This window comes from Microcaecilia unicolor, chromosome 2 (genome assembly GCF_901765095.1).
Source record: "Microcaecilia unicolor chromosome 2, aMicUni1.1, whole genome shotgun sequence".
Taxonomy (NCBI): Eukaryota; Metazoa; Chordata; class Amphibia; order Gymnophiona; family Siphonopidae; genus Microcaecilia; species Microcaecilia unicolor.
In genome coordinates, this window is record NC_044032.1 from 659,799,264 (window position 1) to 659,822,084 (window position 22,821).

Genomic DNA, 22,821 nt, shown 5'->3' on the forward strand with positions numbered 1-22,821 from the left:
GAGAGATAAAGCTGGGTGTCGTCAGCATAGAGATGATACTGGAAGCCATGAGACGAGATCAGGGAGCCCAGGGAAGAGGTGGATGCTGCCACTGTCAAGGGGAAAATCATTCCTTTTTTAACCAAAAATCCCAACATACATTGCTTCATACTCTTGTCTTCAGACATGTGGATTATTGTAATTCTTTGTGTCAAGGCCTTCATCGACTTGACGTTAGGAGGCTGCAATTCATACAGAATACTGCAGTGAAGTTACTTTTGTGAGCAAAGAGTAGCGATCGTTCCACTTCCCTTCTCAGACAAGAATATCGGTTACCAATCTCTGTACGATTTGGTTTAAGATCTTGGCGTTAATGCATAAAATACAAACTATTAGCGTGCATGGTCCATCCAGTTTGTTCTACAAGGAGGCCAGGGTCGTGACCACCCTCCGTTCATTATTAATACCATATACCAGGGGCGTAGCCAGACAACAGATTTTGGGTGGGCCTGGGCAAGAAGTGGGTGGGCACCAAGTGTTCTCCCTCCCCCCCCCACCACCACCACGAAAAAAATATCTCAGCTGGCAGGAAAACACTTCTTTCCACCTTGGCAGTCTGCAGCAGGCTTACGCTGAAAACTGAGCATGTGTAGGTGCCAGTATCATGGAGAGTAGTGTTTTCGTTACCATCAGGGGGAAGTTTTCAGCTGGCGGCGCTTGGGATCCCCACCAGCTACTGCTAAACATGTGCTACTGATGGGTGGGCCTGAGCCCTAAATGGGTGGGCCCCGGCCCACCTAGGCCCACCTGTGGCTACGCCACTGCCATATACACCTACTAGAACCCTTCAATTCAGTCTATAAAATCTTTTGGCGATTCCCTCTTTCCATCACGTAGTATTTGATACAACTTGGATCACCATTTTTACCATAATGGGTCCAACGTTATGGAATTGTTTCTACATTTGCACTTGGAAGCTTCATATTGAAAAATTCAAGATAAGCCTAAAAACATATGTGCAGGATATGCAGGACCCAAAGCAGCTTGATTTCATGAGAGCTGGATTTTATAGACCAAAGTGAATAAGTTGGTTAAGGAATTTCAGGTTGCTTTCCTTGCACAGAAGTCCTAATTTATCAAACCAAGGTTTACATTGCATCTTATTCTGTAGTTCACCCACCCACCAATTCAGTGATGATAAATTCAGTAATACCCACATTTATTTTCTTACGTCTAAATGAAACAGTGAATTGAAACTGATTTGGATTCCAAAGGTTGATGACACACCTGGACCTTCCATCTGTGGTACAAGACAATGATGAATTAGTGACCAGACCAGAAGAAATGGACAAAGATTTACATTCACAAGATAACGATGAAAGGGGAAGTGCTACTAATAGGTGATTTTAATATGTTGGATGTTGACTGAGATGCCCCTGTTGTGGGGTCATCTACAGGTAAGGACTCTCTATAGGGTGAAATGTTCTAGAAGACAGAGTGGAAGACTAGCCTAATGATCAGTACATCAGCTTAAGCACCTTGAGAACTTTGTTCAATTCTCACCATGACGCCTTGTAACTCTAGGCAAGTCACTTAACCCTCCATTATCCCTGGTACAAAATAAGTACCTGTATATAGTATGTAAACTGTCTTGATTGTAACTACAGTAAGATGGTATATCAAATCCCATCCCTTTCTGTTGATGGAACCCATGCAGAATGGGGCCAAACTAGATCAGGAGCTTACAAATGGGGATAGTGTTTCTGATGTTATAGTGGGTGATTATTTGGTATCTAGTGATCACCCACTATAACATCAGAAACATTTGGTATGAGATAGAAGGAAGTGCAAAAGTGGCATCATGAGACTCAAGGGTGAAGGGGAGGAATGCGTAGAAGCTGATAAGGATAAAAAGACTTGCCAGGACTAGGACTTACATTCCTCCCCAGGAACTCCATTCACTGGGTAAATCTCTCTTATCTGCACCCTTCTCCTCCACTGCTAACTCCAGACTCCGTTCCTTCTATCTTGCTGCACCATATGCCTGGAATAGACTTCCTGAGCCGGTACGCCAAGCTCCATCTCTGGCCATCTTCAAAGCTAAGCTAAAAGCCCACCTTTTTGATGCTGCTTTTAACTCCTAACCCTTATTCACTTGTTCAGAACCCTTATTTTATCATCCTCACTTTAATATTCCCTTATCTCTTGTTTGTCTGTCCTAATTAGATTGTAAGCTCTGTCTCTTCATGTTCTAGTGTAGAGCGCTGCGTATGTCTAGTAGAGCTATAGAAATGATAAGTAGTAGTAAGTAGTAGGACCAGAGAAGACAAATGCTAATAGGAATGGATGTGTAGTAGACCCAGACTGATTCTCAGAAGACTGTGTTTGTGAAAAGCTAGTTTAACTCGGGGCTTTTTTTGAGGGGGTACTGAGTACCGGCACCTTTTATTTTTATTATTTTTATTTATTGCATTTGTACCCCACATTTTCCCACCTTTTAATGAAAGAGCTCAGGCTCTTTACACCAATTCTGCCTTGTCATAGATTCTGTGACTGGTTGCAGGGGGCCTGGCTATTGTGGGGTAAGTCCCTCAGTGATCAGCCCACCCCTGAAGGGGTGGCCTGGCATTTGAGTACCGGCAACTTTTTCACTAGAAAAAATGCACTGGTTTAACTCTAAAGGTAGACAAAGCAATAGGGCCAGATGGCATACATCTGAGAATACTGAAGGAACTCATGGAAGTTCTAGTGCCTCTGGCATGGCCACGGAGGACTGGACAAGGGTAGATGTGGTTGCTCTTCACAAAAGTGTAAATAAGGAGGAGGTTGAGAAATACAGGCTGGTAAGTAAATTAATAGAAATACTTCTAAAGCAGAGAATAGTGAGGTTTCTGGAATCTAATGGAATGTATAACCTGAGGCAACATGGTTTCACTAGAGGTAGATCTTATCAGACAAATCTGATTAATTTATTTGATTGGATGACCAAACAGTTGGATTTAGGGGGGCACTAGATGTGGTGTACTTAGATTTTTAGCAAAACTTTTGAAACAGTTCCACATAGGCAACTGATAAACTGAGTGCTCTCAGTATGGGCCCTAAAGTGACTGACTGACTTAGAAACTGGTTAAGTGGAAGGAGACAGAAGGTAGTGGCAAATGAAGTTCACTCTGAGGAGGGATCGGTCCCAGGGACAACCCTCTTTAGCATCTTTGTGAGCACAAATGCTCGTAGTCTAAGTAAAAAGGTTCAAGATTTTCGAGCCCTGATGTTTGAGGCAGACTTGGATATTATTGATATAACAGAGACAAGATTCAATGATTCCCTTGGCTGTGATGGAACCATATCAGGCTATAATCTTTTTAGGAAAGATAAGGAGGGTCAAAGAGGTGGAGGAGTGGCACTGTATGTGAAAAACAATATCAATGCAGGTGAAATGGAGAAGAAGCAGCAATATGGACTGTCCTGGAAAAAGAAGATGGAACCAGTATCTACACAGGTGTTATCTACAGACCTCCAGCAGAAATGGAGAAGCTGGACAAGGATCTGATCAAAGATATCCATAAGATCGGAATGAAAGGGGAGGTGCTGTTGCTGGGAGATTTCAATTTGCCTGATGTGGACTGGAATGTCCCATTGGCAGAATCAGAAGTAGAGAGATCATGGATGACTGCCAAAGTACTTTGCTCAGACAAATGGTGACCGAACCCATGAGGGAATGGTCAACATTGGATCTAGTACTCACAAATGGAGGAAGTGTTTCCAACGATCAGATGGGTGCCCACCTAGGCAATAATGATCATCACACAATATGGTCTGATAAGAGCGAAAGTGGAGTGCAGACATACAAAACATTTTTGGTACAAGCGGTCTAGAAATCCAAATAAAAGTACAGTAAAGTTTTCAATCTCTAGGGATAGGCAGGTTCCCTGGAGTCCTGCAGGACTTGCCTGTCCCTCACTATTGAAAATGTGATAGTGAAAGCGCCACCCACTGGCAGGACTGTAGATGGAGGACTCCTGCTGAGCTTAGAGGGAGCAGTGCCTAGAGGACAGGAGAGATGTGGTGATAAGATACAGATATTCAAATATTTGAAAGGTATCGATATACCAACAAACCGTTTCTAGAGATGGGAAGGTAGTAGAAGTAGAGGACATCGATTTAGACTGCAAGGGGGCTGACTCAAGAATAATGTCAGGAAGTACTTTTTCATAGAGAGGGTGGTACATATCTGGAGTGCCCTCTTGCGAGAGGTGGTGGAGATGAAAATGGTAACGGAATTCAAAAATGCATGGGTTAAACAAAAAGGAATCCTGTATGGAAAGAGAAAGGAGCCAAACAAACTCAGCAGTGGTTAAACGGCAACTCCAGTAATTGGGAAATAAAGCCGATGCCGGGCAGACTTCTACGGTCTGTTCCCTGATCATGGCTGGAGTGGGGTTTTGATGGCAGCTCTATTAGCTGAGGAGGAAGGCCAATGCCCAGCAGACTTCTACAGTCTGTTTTCTGAAAATGGCAAGGACAAATCAAGATCAAGTATACAGATGCAATGAGTTTAATCTTTTTCGGCAGATTGGATGGACCGTAGAGGTCTTTATCTGCTGTCTATACCATTCTCCTCGCTGCAGAAAAAAATCCTCACAGGGAGGTCCTTTAATAGCCAGAAGCATATATAAATCTCAAGCACGATTCACAAATAACTCCTTGGCGTTAAGCACACATACTGTGACTCCGTAGGGAGCGCCAGTTGGACGACAAAAAATTATTTAAAAAAGGAGGAGCCAATCAGTGAAAATTTCACGTAATGGTGCTTTGTGTTCACTGACACTTTACCATTCTTTCCACTAGAAACAGCTGACAAACTTTCATCAGGCTCCTCCAGTATTTCAATGTTTAAATCCTTGACCAAATAGTGCTTAAAAAAAAATAGTCTCAAGTTACCCGATCAATCAAACATCCAATACTGTAAACTAAGCTCCTCAGTTAATCAAACATTCAATCAATTATCTGAAATGCTAGCAAATACTATTATTTGATGGAAAAGAAAATAGATCCCAGTGTCCCAAAAGCAAAATTTCATCATTAAAACAATCACCTGACGTGGTCCACTCATGACCTGCTTCAGGGATACAACACCAGAAATGGGAAGACTAAAGGATTCACAAAGGCAACTAAGAAAGGTAAAATGCTCAGCAACGCGGTGCTTACAGCAGCAGGGAGGGACACAGACTGTTCTCAGTGCAAACAGCAAACCTGTGATGATGTGTATCTGTTCAACAGACATAGCAGTAAGGATCTGGACTAAAGGGCTTCAGAGAACGAGCCACTGTCAGATATAGAGCAGTGTGGAGAGTGATGGAGATGAGATCAAGGGACGAGGTGAAGGAACCTGCCTCTTTGAGTATCTCAGATCAGCAGAGAGGGGGTAATAGTCTGCCATGTAACAGATGACTTCAATGTATGGGGATTGCTGGGGGGGGGGGGGGCAAAATGTGAAACAGTCTTCTATCTGAGAGAAGGTAACAGAAGCGTGGTGATTGAAAAACAAGAATTTCAAAATCAGACATTTGTTATTCAGATTGGATATTAAAATGTTCTTAAAACGTTTACCTAGCTCTGTAGTATCACCATGAATAGTAATAAGAACTTAAATTCTATGAATAAGCTTAAGACCAGCAGAATAGGAGATGAGACCTGATCAACCCTTACAAGGGCCATACATGCGCACAAACAGTCGAAGTCTTACTCCCCCCTCTCTCTACAACTGCAAAACCAAAAAGGCTGAATAAATGGAGTACTTTGGGGACTAGATTAGATCTGGGTATGAAGGAGAATCTCTGTGTGTAAATGCAAAAGACAGGAGACAGGCATGAAAAGTGAAACAAAACGTCAGCAGCAAAACACATTCCTGCAGCCCTAAGGAATAACGTTCTGATTCTAAAAATATATATAACCCTTATTCACTTGCTCAGAACCCTTATTTTATCATCCTCACTTTAATATTCCCTTATCTCTTGTTTGTCCTGTTTGTCTGTCCTAATTAGATTGTAAGCTCTGTCGAGCAGGGACTGCCTCTTCATGCTGAAGTGTACAGCACTGTGTACATCTAGTAGTGCTATAGAAATGATAGGTAGTAGTAGTCTTGGGGATTCTGAAATCTTGCTACTCTGGGATTCCGGAATCTGGCTACTGTTTGGGATTCTGTACAGAATCTTGAAACTCTTTGTCCTTATCTCTTATTTGTCCTGTTTGTCTGTCCTAATTAGATTGTAAGCTCTGTCGAGCAGGGACTGTCTCTTCATGTTCAAGTGTACAGCGCAGGGTACGTCTAGTAGCGCTTTAGAAATGATTAGTAGTAGTAGTAATAGTAAATATATCCTCCATTGATTTTTCAGATCCCTTGATAACATATATTTTTTTAATTTTCTGTTTATGTAAACAATTATTTCAAGTTCTAATTGTGTGCTTATTAGATATTGCATCACATTATCCAGCTTATTTTCGAACGAGAAGGCCGGCCATCTTCCGACACAAATCGGGAGATGGCTGGCCATCTCCTGAAGCCGGCGAAATCGGAATAATCGAAACCTGATTTTCGCCGGCTTCAACTGTTTTCCGTCGCAGGGCTGGCCAAAGTTCAAGGGGGCGTTTCGGTAGGGTATGGAAGGCGGGATGGGGGCATGGTTACGAGATGGCCGGCTTCGGCCGATAAAGGAAAAAAGAAGGCCAGCTCTGAGGAGCATTTTGCTGGCTTCACTTGGTCCATTTATTTTCAGGACCAAGCCTCAAAAAAGTGCCCCAACTGAGCAGATGACCACTGGAGGGAATCGGGGATGACCTCCCCTTACTCCCCCAGTGGTCACCAACCCCCTCTCACCCCCCCAAAAAAGATTAAAATTCATTTTTTTGCCAGCCTCTACGCCAGCCTGAAATGTCATACCCAGCTCCATGACAGCAGTATGCAGATCCCTAGAGCAGATTTTAGTGGGTGCAGTGCACTTCAGGCAGGTGGACCCAGGCCCAACCCCTCCCCACCTCTTACACTTGTGGTGGTAAATGGGAGCCCTCCAAACCCCCCCAAAAACCTACTGTACCCACATGTAGGTGGCCCCCTTCACCCATAAGGGCTATGGTAATGGTGTACAGTTGTGGGGAGTGGGTTTTGGGGGGCATTTGGGGGGCTCAGCACACAAGGTAAGGGAGGTTTGCACCTGGGAGCAATTTTTGAAGTCCACTGCAGTGCCTCCTAGGGTGCCCGGTTGGCGTCCTGGCATGTGAGGGGGGCCAGTGCACTACAAATGCTGGCTCCTCCCATGACCAAATGCCTTGGATTTGGCCGGGTTTGAGATGGCTGCCATTAGTTTCCATTATCGGCGAAAAGCAATGCCAGCCATCTCAAACCCGGCCATCTCTGACATTTGGCCGGCTCGAACCGTATTATCAAAACAAAAGATGGCCAACCATCTTTTTCGATAATACGGTTCGGGACCACTGTTTGCTGATCGATTATGGCCCTCTATCCAGCTTATAATCGAAACAGAAAAACGCCTATATTTTGACCCAGATCGGGAGATGGGTGTTTTTCTCGCAAAGGCGCCCAAATCAGTATAATCGAAAACCAATTTTGGGCGTTTCCAACTGCACTCCGTCGGGGAAACGAATAAAGTTAACGGGGGCATGTCGGAGGCGGAACCGGGGCGTGGTTATCAGCCAAGGAGAGATGGGCATCTGTAGCTGATAATCGAAAAAAAAGGCGTTTTTACCGCGATTTTGGGTCACTTTTTTTGGACCCTTTTTTTTCACGAACAGGTCCCAAAAAAGTGCCCCAACTGCCCAGATGACCACTGGAAGGAATCGGGGATGACGTCCCCGGACTCCCCCAGTAGTCACTAACTCCCTCCCACCAAAAAAACCCCCACTTTAAAAACTTTTTTCCCAGCCTGTATGCCAGCCTCAAATGCCGTACCCACCTCCATGACAGCAGAATGTGTTCGATCCTCTCACAGCCTTTTCCTGGGTCAGATGTGGCTCTCAGGTGCACTACAGGGTCACATCAGCATTGCATTGTGGTGGGTGTAGGGTATTGGGCTCCGTGATTTAATTAGCTTGTGTTACAGTCTCACGATGTTGGTAGTTGGTAGGCTCTTCTCCCATGGTGCTTTTCCCCCTGCCTACTGGGTTAGAGTGTGCCCTGTTGTGTTTCCTGTAGTAGTCCATGCGGTAGCAGCCATTTTTGTAAGCCAGTTTTAGTTCCCTTTCCTGTGTTAGCCATGTTAGACAACTTAGTTCTTACCTTGAATGTGGCTGAAAGAGGGCATTGTACAGCATTCTGCCAGCTCTGACCTACTGCTCATCTCAGTACCAGGGAGACTCATTGCCAGTGGGGCACAACCTCTGATCTGCAGTTAACTGTGAGTAAACGTGCTTATTCCAATAAAGGACGTTTTCGGAGAGATTAGTCTTCAGGTGTAAACTGGTGTGCCAATGTTATACAGCAGCAACAAGTCCTAGAGGCCTGCGTGTATGCAGGTCCCTGGAGCACTTTTAGTGGGTACTGCAGTGCACTTCAGCCAGGTGGACCCAGGCCCATCCCCCCTCCCACCTGCAACACTTGTGCTGGTAAATGGGAGGCCTCCAAAACCCACTGTACCCACATGTAGGTGTCCCCTTCACCCCTAAGAGCTATGGTAGTGTTGTACATTTGTGGGTAGTGGGTTTTGGGGGAGAGGGTTGGGTGCTCAGCACCCGTGGTAAGGGAGCTATGCATGTGGGAGCTTTTTCTGAAGTCCACCGCACTGACCTAGGGTGCCCAGTTGGTGTCCTGGTATATCAAGGGGGCCAGTGTACTACCAATCCTGGCCCCTCCCACGACCAAATGGCTTGGATTAGGACGTTTTTGAGCTGGGCGTTTTTAGTTTCCATTATCGCTAAAACAAACAAACGCCCAGCTCAAAACGTCCATTTTTTTGAAAATACGGTTTGGCCCGCCCCTTCACGGACCCATTCTCGGAGATAAATACCCATGGAGATAGGCGTTTGCGTTCGATTATACCCCTCCACGTCTTTTATTTGAATTTCAGTGCTGTTAAATGTATATATTTTTTAATCCTGTTTCATGGTTGTCTTATTATTAGGTTTCAATTTGCTGTTTTCAAGTTTTCCTTTAATTGTATTTATGTTTATAACTTGTACATTTTACTATTGTTATACTGTTATACTGTTGTACTTATGTTAACAAAATTGTAAGTTTGATGTTAAACTGTACCTACTGGAAACCGCCTTGGGTGAATCTCTTCACAAAGGCGGTTAGCATAAGCACTGCCATGCTGGGAAAAGACCAAAGGTCCATCAAGCCCAGCACTCCGTCTCTGACAGCAGCCAATCCAGGCCCCAAGAACCTGGTAAAAAAAAAACAAATTTAATAACGATCAATGGACTTTTCCTTCAGGAATCTGTCCAGGCCCCCTTTAAACTCAGCAAGGCCAGCTGCCGTCACTACCTTCTCCGGCAATGAGTTCCAGAGTCTGTCTACGCGCTGAGTAAAGAAAAACTTTCTCCGATTTGTTTTAAACCTGCCACATTCTAATTTCATCTTGTGTCCCCTGGTTCTATTATTGTTAGAAAGTGTAATAAATCCCAATAATAAATAAATAAAGCTTTGCTCAAAGTTTGTACATTCAGGTACAGTAGATATTTTTCTGCTCACAATTGCAAAAAGAAAGATTTAAAGCAGGATTTGAACCTGGGTCCCTTGGTTTACAGTCCACTGCACTAACCCTCTGTTCTACATGGATGTCTGAATGGCCATTTTCTAAGAATGTGTAACATCATGAAAATTTTGACAGCTGTCTGTGCTGTTTTATAAATTCTCTATGCTTTGCACAGTTCAGTCAGTTCATTAAGTTAGTGCTTCCATTGCTGGCCTATAAAAGCCCTGCTAGCCAATAGGAACAAGCTGCCTGCATTTTATCCCAGCTCCCATCTCTAGGCTTCTATCCACTCAGCAGATAGGCAGCTTGGAGCCAGCTTCAGTGGTGGCCTTTCTGTCAACCTGTTGCTTTCCCTGCTCCAGCACCTGTCAGGAAGTCACATGTTCACATTAGAAGTTTCCAGAGAGGGTAGAATCCTCTGGAAACTGATAGAACAATAGGAGGGTTTTATGATAATCTGGGGAAGGGTCTGGTGGCAGCAGTAACCTCTCCCCTAAGTGTTATGAGATCCCTACTTGCCCACCAAATTTGTCTTGGGTTCTATCTCCCACCTTTGACCCATGCCAAGAGAGAGATCCCTCCTGTCCAGCCTGATGTAGTATTCCTGAATGGAGAATCAGCCTGTCATACTCCCACACGTTGGAACTAAAGGCACTTTCTCAAGGATCAAGGATTCAAGGACCAAGGGACAAGTAACAGACCCAGAACCTGTTTGCTGGCTTGTTTTAGTGGGAAGATATGGGGAACCTTTCTACCCCTGTGTAGTCCAAGAAAGAAGGAGAGAGGGATTCATTGAAAGTACCTGTGGGTGATATCCAGGCACCTACAACTTGTAACAATAGCAGGCAGGAGAAGAAAAGATCTGTTTAACATCTATAACATCCTTGCTACATAGCCAATGTGTCTATCATCTAGATTCCAAGGAGCCTGTAAGTTATTACTAATTGACTTTTGATAACAGGTAACATCTGCCCAAGAATAACAGTAAGTGAACCGTTCATGTCAAGGTAAGTCTTCACCACACCTCTGAATGATTTGAGTTATAGTAGGTGAACGTCTGGCATCCAGTGATTGCCAGATGGTGTGATTTAATATTGATAGGTGTGGAGAAGGTTCATTCAAAAGTGAAGGTTCTAGACCTTTAAAAAACAAACAAACTCTAACTTTATTCAGATGGAGATTACATCAAGGAATTGCCTCTGGAAGGGAATCTGGAAGAAGTTGGAAAGCAGTGAGCAAAACTAAAAGGAACTATTGTAAGGGCCACAAAAGTTTTTGTAAGGAAACTAAATAAAAGTAGGAGGAAAAGGAGGCTGTTTTGGTTCTCAAAAGTAGTAGCTGAAAAGGTAAGATAAAAAGAGGTTAGCCTTTAGAAAGTACAAGAGATCACAGAAAGAGGAAGACAGGCAACAATATCTGGAAAAGCTAAGAGAAGCTGGTAAAGTAGTCAGGAAAGCAAAGATGGAAAAAAATAGCTAATACAGTAAAATGGGGGGGACAAGACATTTTTTTAGAACTGGATGAGGGACGTGCGCTAGATGTAATCTACTTGGACTTCAGCAAAGCCTTTGATATGGTCCCCCACAGAAGACTCATGAGTAAGCTGAAAGGATTGAACTTAGGACCGAAAGTGGTGAACTGGATAAGAAACTGGTTGACTAACAGGTGGCAGAGGGTGGTGGTAAATGGAATCCGCTCAGAGGAAAGGAAGGTGAGCAGTGGAGTTCCGCAGGGGTCGGTGCTGGGGCCTATTCTGTTTATTTATTTATTTTTTTTTTAATTTTTTTATTTATTAACTTTTTACATTTATATCCACCAACATAAATGTATTGGAAATATCAGAAATTATAATAGCAGTATAATACATTATATCAAACTGATATAATCTTGACATAAACATTATAATTTGTCCACAATAAGAAGAAATAGATCAAGATACTAAGAAATTTCTACTGAGTAATACAATAACATAGTATAACTATTACGAACGGAAGGGAAAAACGGATGATCACAGCCGGCTTATACAGCATTAACTATGGGAGTTTCTACAGGTGAAACATCTTTTTCTTTTAATTCAATTAACTCCAATAATTTCTTGGGTGTAAAAAACACAAAATTCACTTTTGCAAAGAAGAGGCCTATTCTGTTTAATATATTTGTGGGAGATATTGCTGAAGGGTTGGAAGAAAAGGTGTACCTTTTTGCGGATGATACGAAAATAGCCAATAGAGTGGATACCCTGGAGGGAGTAGAAACGATGAGAAGGGATCTCCGAACATTAGAAGAATGGTCGAGGGTCTGGCAGTTAAAATTTAATAAATAGATATATAACTGGAAGAGCTTGAATAAACTTCCTAAGTCAGACAATTACTCACTATAATAACTTGGAAAAATAAATTAAGTAAATTAACGATAAACGATAGCTACCTACAATCACTATCCCTCACAATATACATAGTAACATAATAGATGACGGCAGAAAAAGACCTGTATGGTCCATCCAGTCTGCCCAAGACAAACTCATATGTGTATACCTTACCTTCAATTTGTACCTGTCCTTTCCAGGGCACAGACCATATAAGTCTGCCCAGCAGTATTTCCCGCCTCCCAACCACCAGTCCCGCCTCCCATCACCGGCTCTGCTACAGACCGTACAAGTCTGCCCTCCCCTATCCTCGGCTCCCAACCACCACCCCCTCTTCCCCCCACCTGCTCCGCAACCCAATTTCAGCTAAGCTTCTGAGGATCCATTCCTTCTGCACAGGATTCCTCTATGCATATCCCACGCATGTTTGAACTCCGTTACCATTTTCATCTCCACCACCTCCTGCGGGAGGGCATTCCAAGCGTCCACCACCCTCTCCATGAAAAAATACTTCCTGACATCTTTCCTGAGTCTGCCCCCTTCAATCTCATTTCATGTCCTCTCGTTCTACCGCCTTCCCATCTCCGGAAAAGATTCGTTTGCGGATTAATACCTTTCAAATATTTGAACGTCTGTATCATATCACCCCTGTTCCTCCTTTCCTCCAGGGTGTACATGTTCAGGTCAGCAAGCCTCTCTTCATACGTCTTGGAACGTAAATCCCATACCATCCTCGTAGCTTTTCTTTGCACCGCTTCCATTTTTTTAACATCCTTCGCAAGATACGGCCTCCAAAACTGAACACAATACTCCAGGTGGGGCCTCACCAACGTCTTATACAGGGGCATTAAAACCTCCTTTCTTCTGCTGCTCACTCCTCTCTCTATACAGCCTAGCAATCTTCTAGCTACTGCCATCGCCTTGTCGCACTGTTTCGTCGCCTTCAGGTCCTCAGATACTATCACCCCAAGATCCCTCTCCCCGTCCGTGCCTATCAGACTCTCCCCGCCTAACACATACGTCTCCCTTGGATTTCTACTCCCTAAGTGCATCACTTTGCATTTCTTCGCATTGAATTTTAATTGCCAAACGTTAGACCATTCCTCTAGCTTCTTCATGATGATGTGAGGGATAGTGATTGTAGGTAGCTATCGTTTATCGTTAATTTAATTAATTTATTTTTCCAAGTTATTATAGTGAGTTAAAATTTAATGCCAAGAAGTGTAGAGTGATGCACTTGGGGTGCGTAAACCCAAAAGAGAGATACCGGACAGGAAGGGACAGATTAGTAAGCTCAACTCAGGAGAGAGACCTTGGGGTGTTGATGTCGGAGGATCTGAAGGTGAAGAAACAATGCGACAAGGCGACGGCCGTGGCCAGAAGGCAAGGCTGCTAGGCTGCATAGAGAGGGGCATAACCAGCAGAAGAAAGGAGGTGTTGATGCCCCTCTACAAGTCGTTGGTGAGGCCCCACTTGGAGTATTGTGTTCAGTTTTGGAGGCCGTATCTTGCTAAATATGTCAAAAGACTGGAAGCGGTGCAAAGAAAAGCTACGAAAATGGTATGGGATTTGTGTTGCAAACCGTACGAGGAGAGACTTGCTGACCTGAACATGTATACCTTGGAGGAAAGGAGAAATAGGGGTGATATGATACAGACGTTCAAATATTTGAAAGATTAATCTGCAAGCAAACCTTTTCCGGAGACGGGAAGGCGGTAGAACTAGAGGACATGAATTGAGGTTGAAGGGGAGCAGACTCAGGACTAATGTCAGGAAGTATTTTTTCATGGAGAGGGTGGTGGATATGTGGAATGCTCTCCTGCGGGAGGTGGTGGAGATGAAAACGGTAATGGAATTCAAACATGTGTGGGATAAACACAAAGGAATCCTGTTTAGAAGGAATGATTCCATGGAATCTTAGCGGAGATTGGGTGGCGACACCGGTAATTGGAAACAAAACGGGAGCTGGGCAGACTTCTACGGTCTACGCCCTGATCGTGACTTAATAGATAGGGATGGGCTGGAGTGTAAATTTTAAGGGGCTTCGATGTTAGCTCCAGAACTTAGTACAAGAACAGTGCTGGGTAGATTTCTATGGTCTGTGCCCTGAGAAAGGCAAGGACAAATCAAACTCGGGTATAAAGTATCACATACCATGTAAAATGAGTTTATCTTGTTGGGCAGACTGGATGGACCGTACAGGTCTTTATCTGCCGTCATTTACTATGTTACTATATGTTACTATGAGAAAAGGCATGTGATGTGCCTTCCTAATCATTGTTTTAATAAAACAGAACTAACATTGGGAGATTTGCTTTTTTGTTCGACACTTACCTTCACATCCTCAACATTCATTCTGGTTCCCTCTTTCCCAACAAAGATATCATCAATGTCTACGAGAATGTATCTATCTAGGGAGAAGTGAAACTTCTTCTCAGACAGGAAGGACACGGAGTCAATGAAGATGAGTTTGTGCAACCAGAAGTTCAAATTGTTACCGAAAATGACTCTTTGAATGCCATCATGCAGACCTAGATCATGGATTACAGTAGCATAGATGGAGACTTTAGGGATGGTGGGTGGGAGATTTTCTAGCTTTTGTACTTTTGTGAACACTATGGGTTGATAGGCCGATTGATTAATGTGGAAAAGTGTCCAGTCATTCCCGGACAGGGGACCTTGGTCAAGCTCAGAGGACTTGGTCAAACGAAGCAGAGGGGAATGAGGGTTCAAGCAGCAATCTCTGACAACCATATTGCTGTGCACGGAAAAGGGGAATCCCTTCCAGTGGCCACTCTGTAAGCTGTTCCCACTGACCTTATGAAATCCAATTATAGCCACATTGTATTCCAGGGAGTATTTATCCAGAAGGTCTCTGTTCCAGGAGTCCATGTTCACATACTTCAGGATATTTTCATAAATAATGAGGGCATAGCTTCCTCTGTGCTTCTCTGTCAGTGCCGGAAGACTCCATTTCCCAGATGCAATCTGTGTGTGATACTGAAACCTGCTGGATTCTAGTAATGAGATGATGTCTAGCCCCAGCTGGGAGTACTGACTTTCCACAAAAACCAGAATTCTGGCGTCCGTGCGAGACGCAGCGGCGGGCTTCACCATCTTCTGCTCCACTGATGAGTAGGGTGCAAGCTGGAAGTCACTGCACGCCACTTTTAAAGGCAGCTCCGGTGGCTCGTTCTGCTGTTTGTAGCCGTTGTACAGGTAATAGGCTGAGAGGATAACGCTTATGGCGCAGAACGTGGCGAGGAGTAGAACTGTTCTCTGGAAGTGTCTGCGCAGTCTCTTGATAAAACTCATGCTGTGAAGTTGCCCGAGAAGACAACAGTAGCATTTAAACAACTACCGCCGTTCCTAATAAGTACTTTATGTAACCATCGCCACACCGCACTGTCGCTTCAGCGGGCTTCAGAGACGATATATCCTAAAAGAAGACAAAAACCATCATTGAGGGATTTCACTTTTAAAAGTCTGTCTCTTCTGTGACCTTCTTCCAAAGAGAAGAGTGAATTAGAATTAGCATAAATGACATTGCATTGCATCATGGTTCTAGACAGTGCATTTTTTCTAGCAAAAAAGGTGCCGGTACTCAAATGCTAGGCCACCCTTCAGGGGTTGGGGTAATCACTGAGGGACCCACCTCAAAATAGCCAGCCCCCCTGCAACCAGTCACAGAATCTATGACAAGGTAGAATTGGTGTGTAGAGCCTGAGCTCTTTCATTAAAACTTGGGGGTCCATGGGTCAATTGTAGCAGACAATGGAAAAGGTTCCAGTACTCAGTACCCCCAAGTACCCCCTCAAAAAAAGCCCTGGTTCTAGACCACTTAACGGTTTAGGACAATTCAAAGGAAGAAAACCAAGACGATCCCTTGGGAAACTGCGATAAACAAATCTCTTAAAAAGCAGAATGTTTACATTTTTTCCTAAATAAAGAGAGGTTAAGCAAAATGATTAAAGGCTTTTGCAATTTTAAGCAATAAAATGAATGTGAAAGGTGTCTTTCTGTCACCATTGGCCAAACCTCAACAAGCATTCATGTGAAAAATTATGAAGGGCAGGAACCATTCAGTCTCCACCAATTTATACATTTAGAAATAGTTCATTAGTTCAAGAAATTGTGCTGCTTATCTGTGAAAGTCTATTACATCTGTTGGCCCAGCTTCGAAACTTAATGTTCATTTAATTATTTTACCTGATAAATGAGCCTCAAATTCTTTAAATGCAGGGTGGGTCGAAGCCTTTCAGAGGGAAACGGGGAAGTTGGAGATGTTCATTTATACTGATTCCACCTAATGGCTCATGTTATATCTCACTATTGCGTCCCTGATGCATAAAACTGTTGCGGGAAGCAGCTCTTGGTTCGGTTTTGGTTTCAGAAAATTGTTATTGTTACTGCACAAGTTGAAAAGCACAAAAGAAAAGTAAAACACATCATAACAAGGGTTTAACATTACTGTCAGCCAGACGGGAGCTTTACAACAGCATTAGTGGAAGAATGATGCACGAACACGTTTGGCAAAGCATGAGTGCAGAACATATTAAAACACATGTAAGTAGGGTATTAGCTATTCTGCCCTACAGGGAGCAGAACCCGAGAAAATGACCACTAGGTCGGAGGCAGTGTAGAAGGGTTGGCTCGCCTTCTGCACTAGGACAGAAAAGCTAAAAATCCCACCCCTCTCGAGCCTCTCAGATTCCTGATCTCCCCACCGGACATGACCACTGATCTCTGATCACTACTTCCTGGTCTGAACATCCCCCCCCCCCAACTCCTCAATCCCCATCCCCTCCTTTCCTCGGACTTGACCACCTTAGTGGCACCCCTCCCTCTCCCCTGAAATTCCATGGTGTCTAGAAGAAGCACCAACCTTCCCCTCCCCAAGGGAGTACCTTGAAGAGGCAGAAGTAATGCCCACCCGGTCTTGCCTCTGGCGCTGCCGTCTTGGAAAATGACCAAGCTGACCCCATTCAGTCCATCCTGGGATGCACCAAGCAAAGTCCGTCTGCCAAATGAGGACATTTTCCACTGATTTGACAGTCTGAGTGGAGAATTGCGAGTGGGACTCAACGGGCAGAATCAGGCATTACAAATTCCACATTGCTTTGGGATGTAAAGTTCAAACCAGGACTGGCCAAAAAGTCTCCAGCTTGGAACTGGGTAAGTTGGCATCTGCTTTCTTTGAAATAAAATGTCTCCTTTCCTGTCAGCATGTAAGTCAATTACTGCTCACACATTGACAGGAAGCGGGACTTGCTCTTAGATTAAATAGTCCCCCACTCAGTACATCAGCCACTGAGAGTGTGTACTGATATAGTCCCGACCAAAAACAAGACAAAGAAACTGCCTTTATATTAGTAGGAAGCGGGACATGTGCAGGAATCTATATCCTGTGGCTGATTTTTGCAGAAAGCTCACTTTAGAAGCTGTGCAGTCAGCGACTTTGTGCATCGACCCCTGAAACAGCAGCTCCTTAACCTCGGTGGCGCTGGGAGGGACTTTTCCCCTGCAATTTCCTTCTAGATGTAGCGTGAAGTACTCTGCTGAAAACTATCCAGCTTATAATCGAACGAGAAAAACGCCCAAGTTCCGACCTAAATCGGGAGATGGACGTTTATCTCACAAAAACGAATAAAGCGGTATAATCGAAAGCCGATTTTTGGGCGTTTTCAACTGCACTCCATCGCGGATGCGGACAAAGTTTATGGGGGCGTGTCAGAGGTGTGGCGAAGGCGGAACTGGGGCGTGGTTATCTGCCGAACAAAGATGGGCGCATTTCAGCGATAATGGGAAGAAAGTATGCGTTTTTAGCTAGAATTTAGGACACTTTTCCTGGACCCTGTTTTTTCACGAATAAGGCCCCAAAAAGTGCCCTAAATGACCAGATGACCACTGGAGGGAATCGGGGATGACCTCCCCTGACTCCCCCAGTGGTACCTAACCCCCTCCCACCACAAAAAAATGATGTTTCACACATTTTTATTTCACCCTCAAATGTCATACCCAGCTCCCTGGCAGCAGTATGCAGGTCACTGGAGCAGTTGTTAGGGGGTGCAGTGGACTTCAGGCAGGTGGACCCAGGCCCATCCCCCCCTACCTGTTACAATTGTACTGCTTAATGCTTATTAGTCGTCCAACCCCCCCAAACCCACTGTACCCACATGTAGGTGCCCCCCTTCACCCCTTAGGGCTATAGTAATGGTGTAGACTTGTGGGCAGTGGGTTTTGAGGGGGATTTGGGGGGCTCAACACACAAGGGAAGGGTGCTATGCACCTGGGAGCTCTTTTACCTTTTTTTTTGTTTTTGTAAAAGTGCCCCCTAGGGTGCCCGGTTGATGTCCTGGCATGTGAGGGGGACCAGTGCACTACGAATCCTGGCCCCTCCCACGAATAAATGTCTTGGATTTATTCGTTTTTGAGCTGGGCGCTTTCATTTTCTATTATCGCTGAAAAAACAAAAATGCCCAGCTCACACATTGTTGAATAAAACATGGGCGTCTATTTTTTTCGAAAATACGGTTCGGTCCGCCCCTTCACTGACCCGTTCTCGGAGATAAACGCCCATGGAGATAGGCGTTTTCGTTCAATTATGCCCCTCTATGGGTCCCTTAGGGGTCCAGCTGTGGTGTCAGCACACGGGTTCTTTTACCATCGCTGGTAAAAGGCTTTTTTTTTTCTTTTAGATAAGGAAATAGCCATGTGCTAAGTTAAACATTTGCCACGTGGCCATTTCCTGGGGGAGCCCTTACTGGGGGAGGTGGTGGAGATGAAAAAGATAATGGAATTCAAACATGCATGGGATAAACACAAAGGAATCCTGTTTAGAAGGAATGGTTCAGCGGAATCTTAGCAGAGATTGGGTGGCGACGACGGTAATTGGGAAACAAAACGGGAGTTGGGCAGACTTCTACGGTCTATGCCCTGATCGTGACTGAATAGATAGGGATGGGCTGCAATGTAAATTTTAAGGGGCTTTGATGTTAGCTTCAGAACTTGGTACAAGAACAGTGCTGGGCAGACTTCTACAGTCTGTGCCCCAGTGGCGTAGCCAGAAGACAATTATTGGGTGGGCCAACAGGTTAGATGGATGGGCACCAGAGAAACACCTGCCACCTGATATGCCCTGCCCACGCCCCAACTCCTACCCCACTCCCAATAACTTCAATGGGAGTAGCAGTGCTAGCCTCAGTGGCTGCAGGCCACATTGAGAGCTAAGGGAACTATAAGAGGGTGCAATCTTCATCCTCCACTGAGCCACGGTCCGCCAACACACATATGCTTCCCCCAAATATGCCCTAAATATTACAGTGGGGCCCTAAAATATCAATACATCAAGAAAAGTGAACAAGCCAAAGTACTATAGAATACTACATAGAAAATTGATGCTAACAGAGTACTTTGGTCACACACACAGAACACAAATGGCAAATACAGAATAAGTGACCACAAACCATAAACAAATTAAATCAAAATCCCAAGAGGCCAGACCTTGCATTTAGCACAGCACAGAGAAATTCAGAAGAGCACTAAAAACCCATCTATTCAAACAAGCCTACCCAAAAGACCCAGATTAATCTCATGAACCCATCTACCTTACATATACTGAAGAGAAAACGACATTGACCCAGACTATCTCCCACCTTACCCTCCTCTCTCTATTACCTGTCTCTACCTACCTATCCAGCCTATTATTATGTTATACTTAATTTCCTACTTTACATAACAACATTCTGTGTTACCTATTACTACGTAGGCCGCATTGAGCCTGCTTTTAGTGGGAAAGTGCGGGATACAAATATAATAAATAAATAAATGCAAAGAGATGCATTTTCTCCTATACTGTGCACATACAAGAGACAGTGTTAGGTGAGGTACAACTAGGGCAACTGCGTTTGGCCCCATAGCCAGGGAGAACCTCAGGCCAGCTGGAAGCTGAAGAAGGTGCAGCCTGTTAGTAAGCTTTGGGGTCCCCTCCTAAATATCTGCCTTGGGCCCCAGCCATATTCTAACACCAGCTCTGGCAGGATGTGCATTTCAAATCTGACATATTCTAATCACAAAATAGAAAAAATAAAATTATTTTTTTCTACCTTTTGTTGTCTGCTCATTTTATTTTTCCAAGTCATGTTGGTCCCAGGCTCTGGTTTCTACATCCTTCTGTCTTCTCTTAACTCACTCACCAAGGTCTTATGTCCATTTGATATTTCTACTCTCTCTCCATGTCCACTATCCATCTTCTTCCATCTCTGTACCTCTTTCTTCCTCCATGTTTAGTATCTCCCTTACTCTGTGTCTCTATATTTCTCTGTCCAGCTTCTCCCCTCTCTTTGTCCCCAGTGCCATTATATCTCTACCCTCTCTGACCCTACCCCATCCAGCTTGTCTCCCTCTCACTCCCTCCCCTTTCCAGCTTCTGGTTTGGTTGCTTGATTCCCTGCCTGGCCCTACGTAAACAGGAAGTGCATAGAGAGGGCCGGATGGACGCGGCAGGGGGCAGCGGAGCTGCCTGTGTGAATGGCAGCGCTGCGCGACAAAAAGAGGATGCAGGGACCGATGCAGCGGAGCCTGGGGAGAAGAATTATTTCAGAGCAGGTAGGCAACGCTGAACGCTGCCTCCCGGAGGCCGTACTCAGAGCCGCGGGAAAAGGCAGTGACAGCAGCGAAAGATGTTGGGTGGGCAGGCCTGGAGGGAATGTGGCCACCCGTGGCTTCGCCCCTGCTGTGCCCTGAGAAAGGCAAGGACAAATCAAACAAATATAAAGTATCACATACCATGTAAATGAGTTTATCTTGCTGGGCAGGCTGGATGGACCGTACAGGTCTTTATCTGCCATCATTTACTATGTTACCCTTTGGAGTTCTACATGGAATGTTGCTACTAATTGGGATTTTGGAATTTTGTAACTCTTGAGGATTCCAGAATCTTCAGAACTTTTAGTACAAGAGAGTTCTATGGTCTGTGCCCTGAGAATGGCAAGGACAAATCAAACTCAGGTATAAAGTATCACATACCATGTTTATATTGTTGGACAGACTGGATGGACCGTACAGGTCTTTATCTGCCATCATTTACTATGTTACCATGCTCTGCATTACAAAACTCCCACTGCTTAGACTTTATTTAAGCTTCAAAGAGAAATGGCAGGATGTAAGAAACTGGTCAACCCAGTGAAGCACCAGTGTGCTGAACAGCGAGGCCCAGAATGCTCTGCCATGCAGTGCCCAGCGTCCACGAAACCCTCAAGCTGACACATGCTAAGAAACATCTCCTTCGCCAGCAACCCCTGCTCGGTCTGGTCTGTGCTTCTCCTTGGTAGGATCCAGCAGGAGATCAGAGGCCAGTCACCCAAAGAACAGCAACATTACAGAAGCTACAACTTGATTAAAAATTAAGCTGTGCCTCCAGCGGGTGGCTTCATTTTATATAATAAATCAGCATGCTAGTGCAGGAGTATTTCAATAGCCACTGCACCTGAATGTAACTGGCCTTGAGCTGCAACTGCACATCAATCAATCAGTCAATCAATAAAGAAGTGGGCCAGAGTTTGTAAGGCACTGTGTTGAAATACTGAGGTCGTAGGCTGGAAAGAAAGCTACGATATTCTGTTTTGGCTCCCAGTAAGTGCACGGTCTGTAATTTACTGAAAGGTCAGGCTTTTCCAGACATCCACGGTCCCTTAAGAGAATCATGTTCTTTTGCTACAGAAACCTCTACATTCAGCAGATTGATTTTTCGGTATATTCAGTGATAGATCATTGTGGATTGAGAAATGTTTTATGTGTTACAGGATAAAAGTTCTGATGACATAATTGCTTCCCTGCAATCTGATTATGGCTTAGCATTCAAAGAAACATGAAATAATTAAGGTGTTGTGATACCCAAACAGATTCAAAGAGTCATTTATTTCTGAGATGACACAAAGTCTGTGATTCTGTTATTGGTTTCTTCTTTGCAGTGCGGCTGTAACTACGAGACGTTGGTTCATTGCAATCGAGTCCGACGTTCTCCTAGGTGACTGTGGACCAGGATCTGTGTGTAATGCAGCTAAAGTGCTAGATTTAGCTTTTAGGAAGGGAGTTGAAGCAGAAAACTGGTTTGATCTTTAGAAACAGTTTTTCTTCTTCCAGGCCAAATTTTTTTCCACAGTCATCGTGCCAACAGGGCTGCACAAAGTCACCACAGGAGAACTTGAGAAAAAAAAAAGATAAAGATGAAACATCCAGCATTAAAATTCTGCTTTAGAAATTATACTTCAAGGTTTTTCCTTCCCTGCTACTAAGTGGTGAACAGTAATGACCCCCTTCCCCCCCCCCCCCTTATGTGTTTTTCTTTACTTGAATTATATTGGATGCACATTTAGTTGTTCAAAAATGGTTCAAATCATGCGGTTCAAGATATTTGGGTATCCAGGAACAGGAATATAGGGAAAGGGAACTGGGACTTGACATACCACATTTCTGAGGTTTTTGCAACTACATTCAAAGTGGTTTACATATAATCAGGTACTTATTTTGTACCAGGGGCAATGGAGGGTTAAGTGACTTGCCCACAGTCACAAGGAGCTGTAGTGGGAATTGAACTCAGTTCCCCAGGATCAGAGTCCGCTGCACTAACCACTAGGTTACTCCTCCACTAGCAACATTCCATGTAGAAGCCTGCCCTTGCAGATCAGCCATGCGGCTGCACTGGCTTCTGTTTCTGTGAGTCTGACGTCCTGCACGAACGTCAGACTCACAGAAACCAGCGCGGCC

General features: G+C 44.3%; 1 protein-coding gene across 1 annotated transcript in view; it reads right to left on the bottom strand.

The window, feature by feature from the left end:
- The window catches only part of LOC115462256 (bifunctional heparan sulfate N-deacetylase/N-sulfotransferase 3-like), a gene marked incomplete in the record, with an annotated part of 197,607 nt that overhangs the window by 152,431 nt on the left and 22,355 nt on the right, over positions 1-22,821 (bottom strand). Inside the window, 1 exon segment of the mRNA XM_030192266.1 lies at positions 14,389-15,493. Coding sequence (XP_030048126.1) covers positions 14,389-15,369 — 981 coding nt within the window.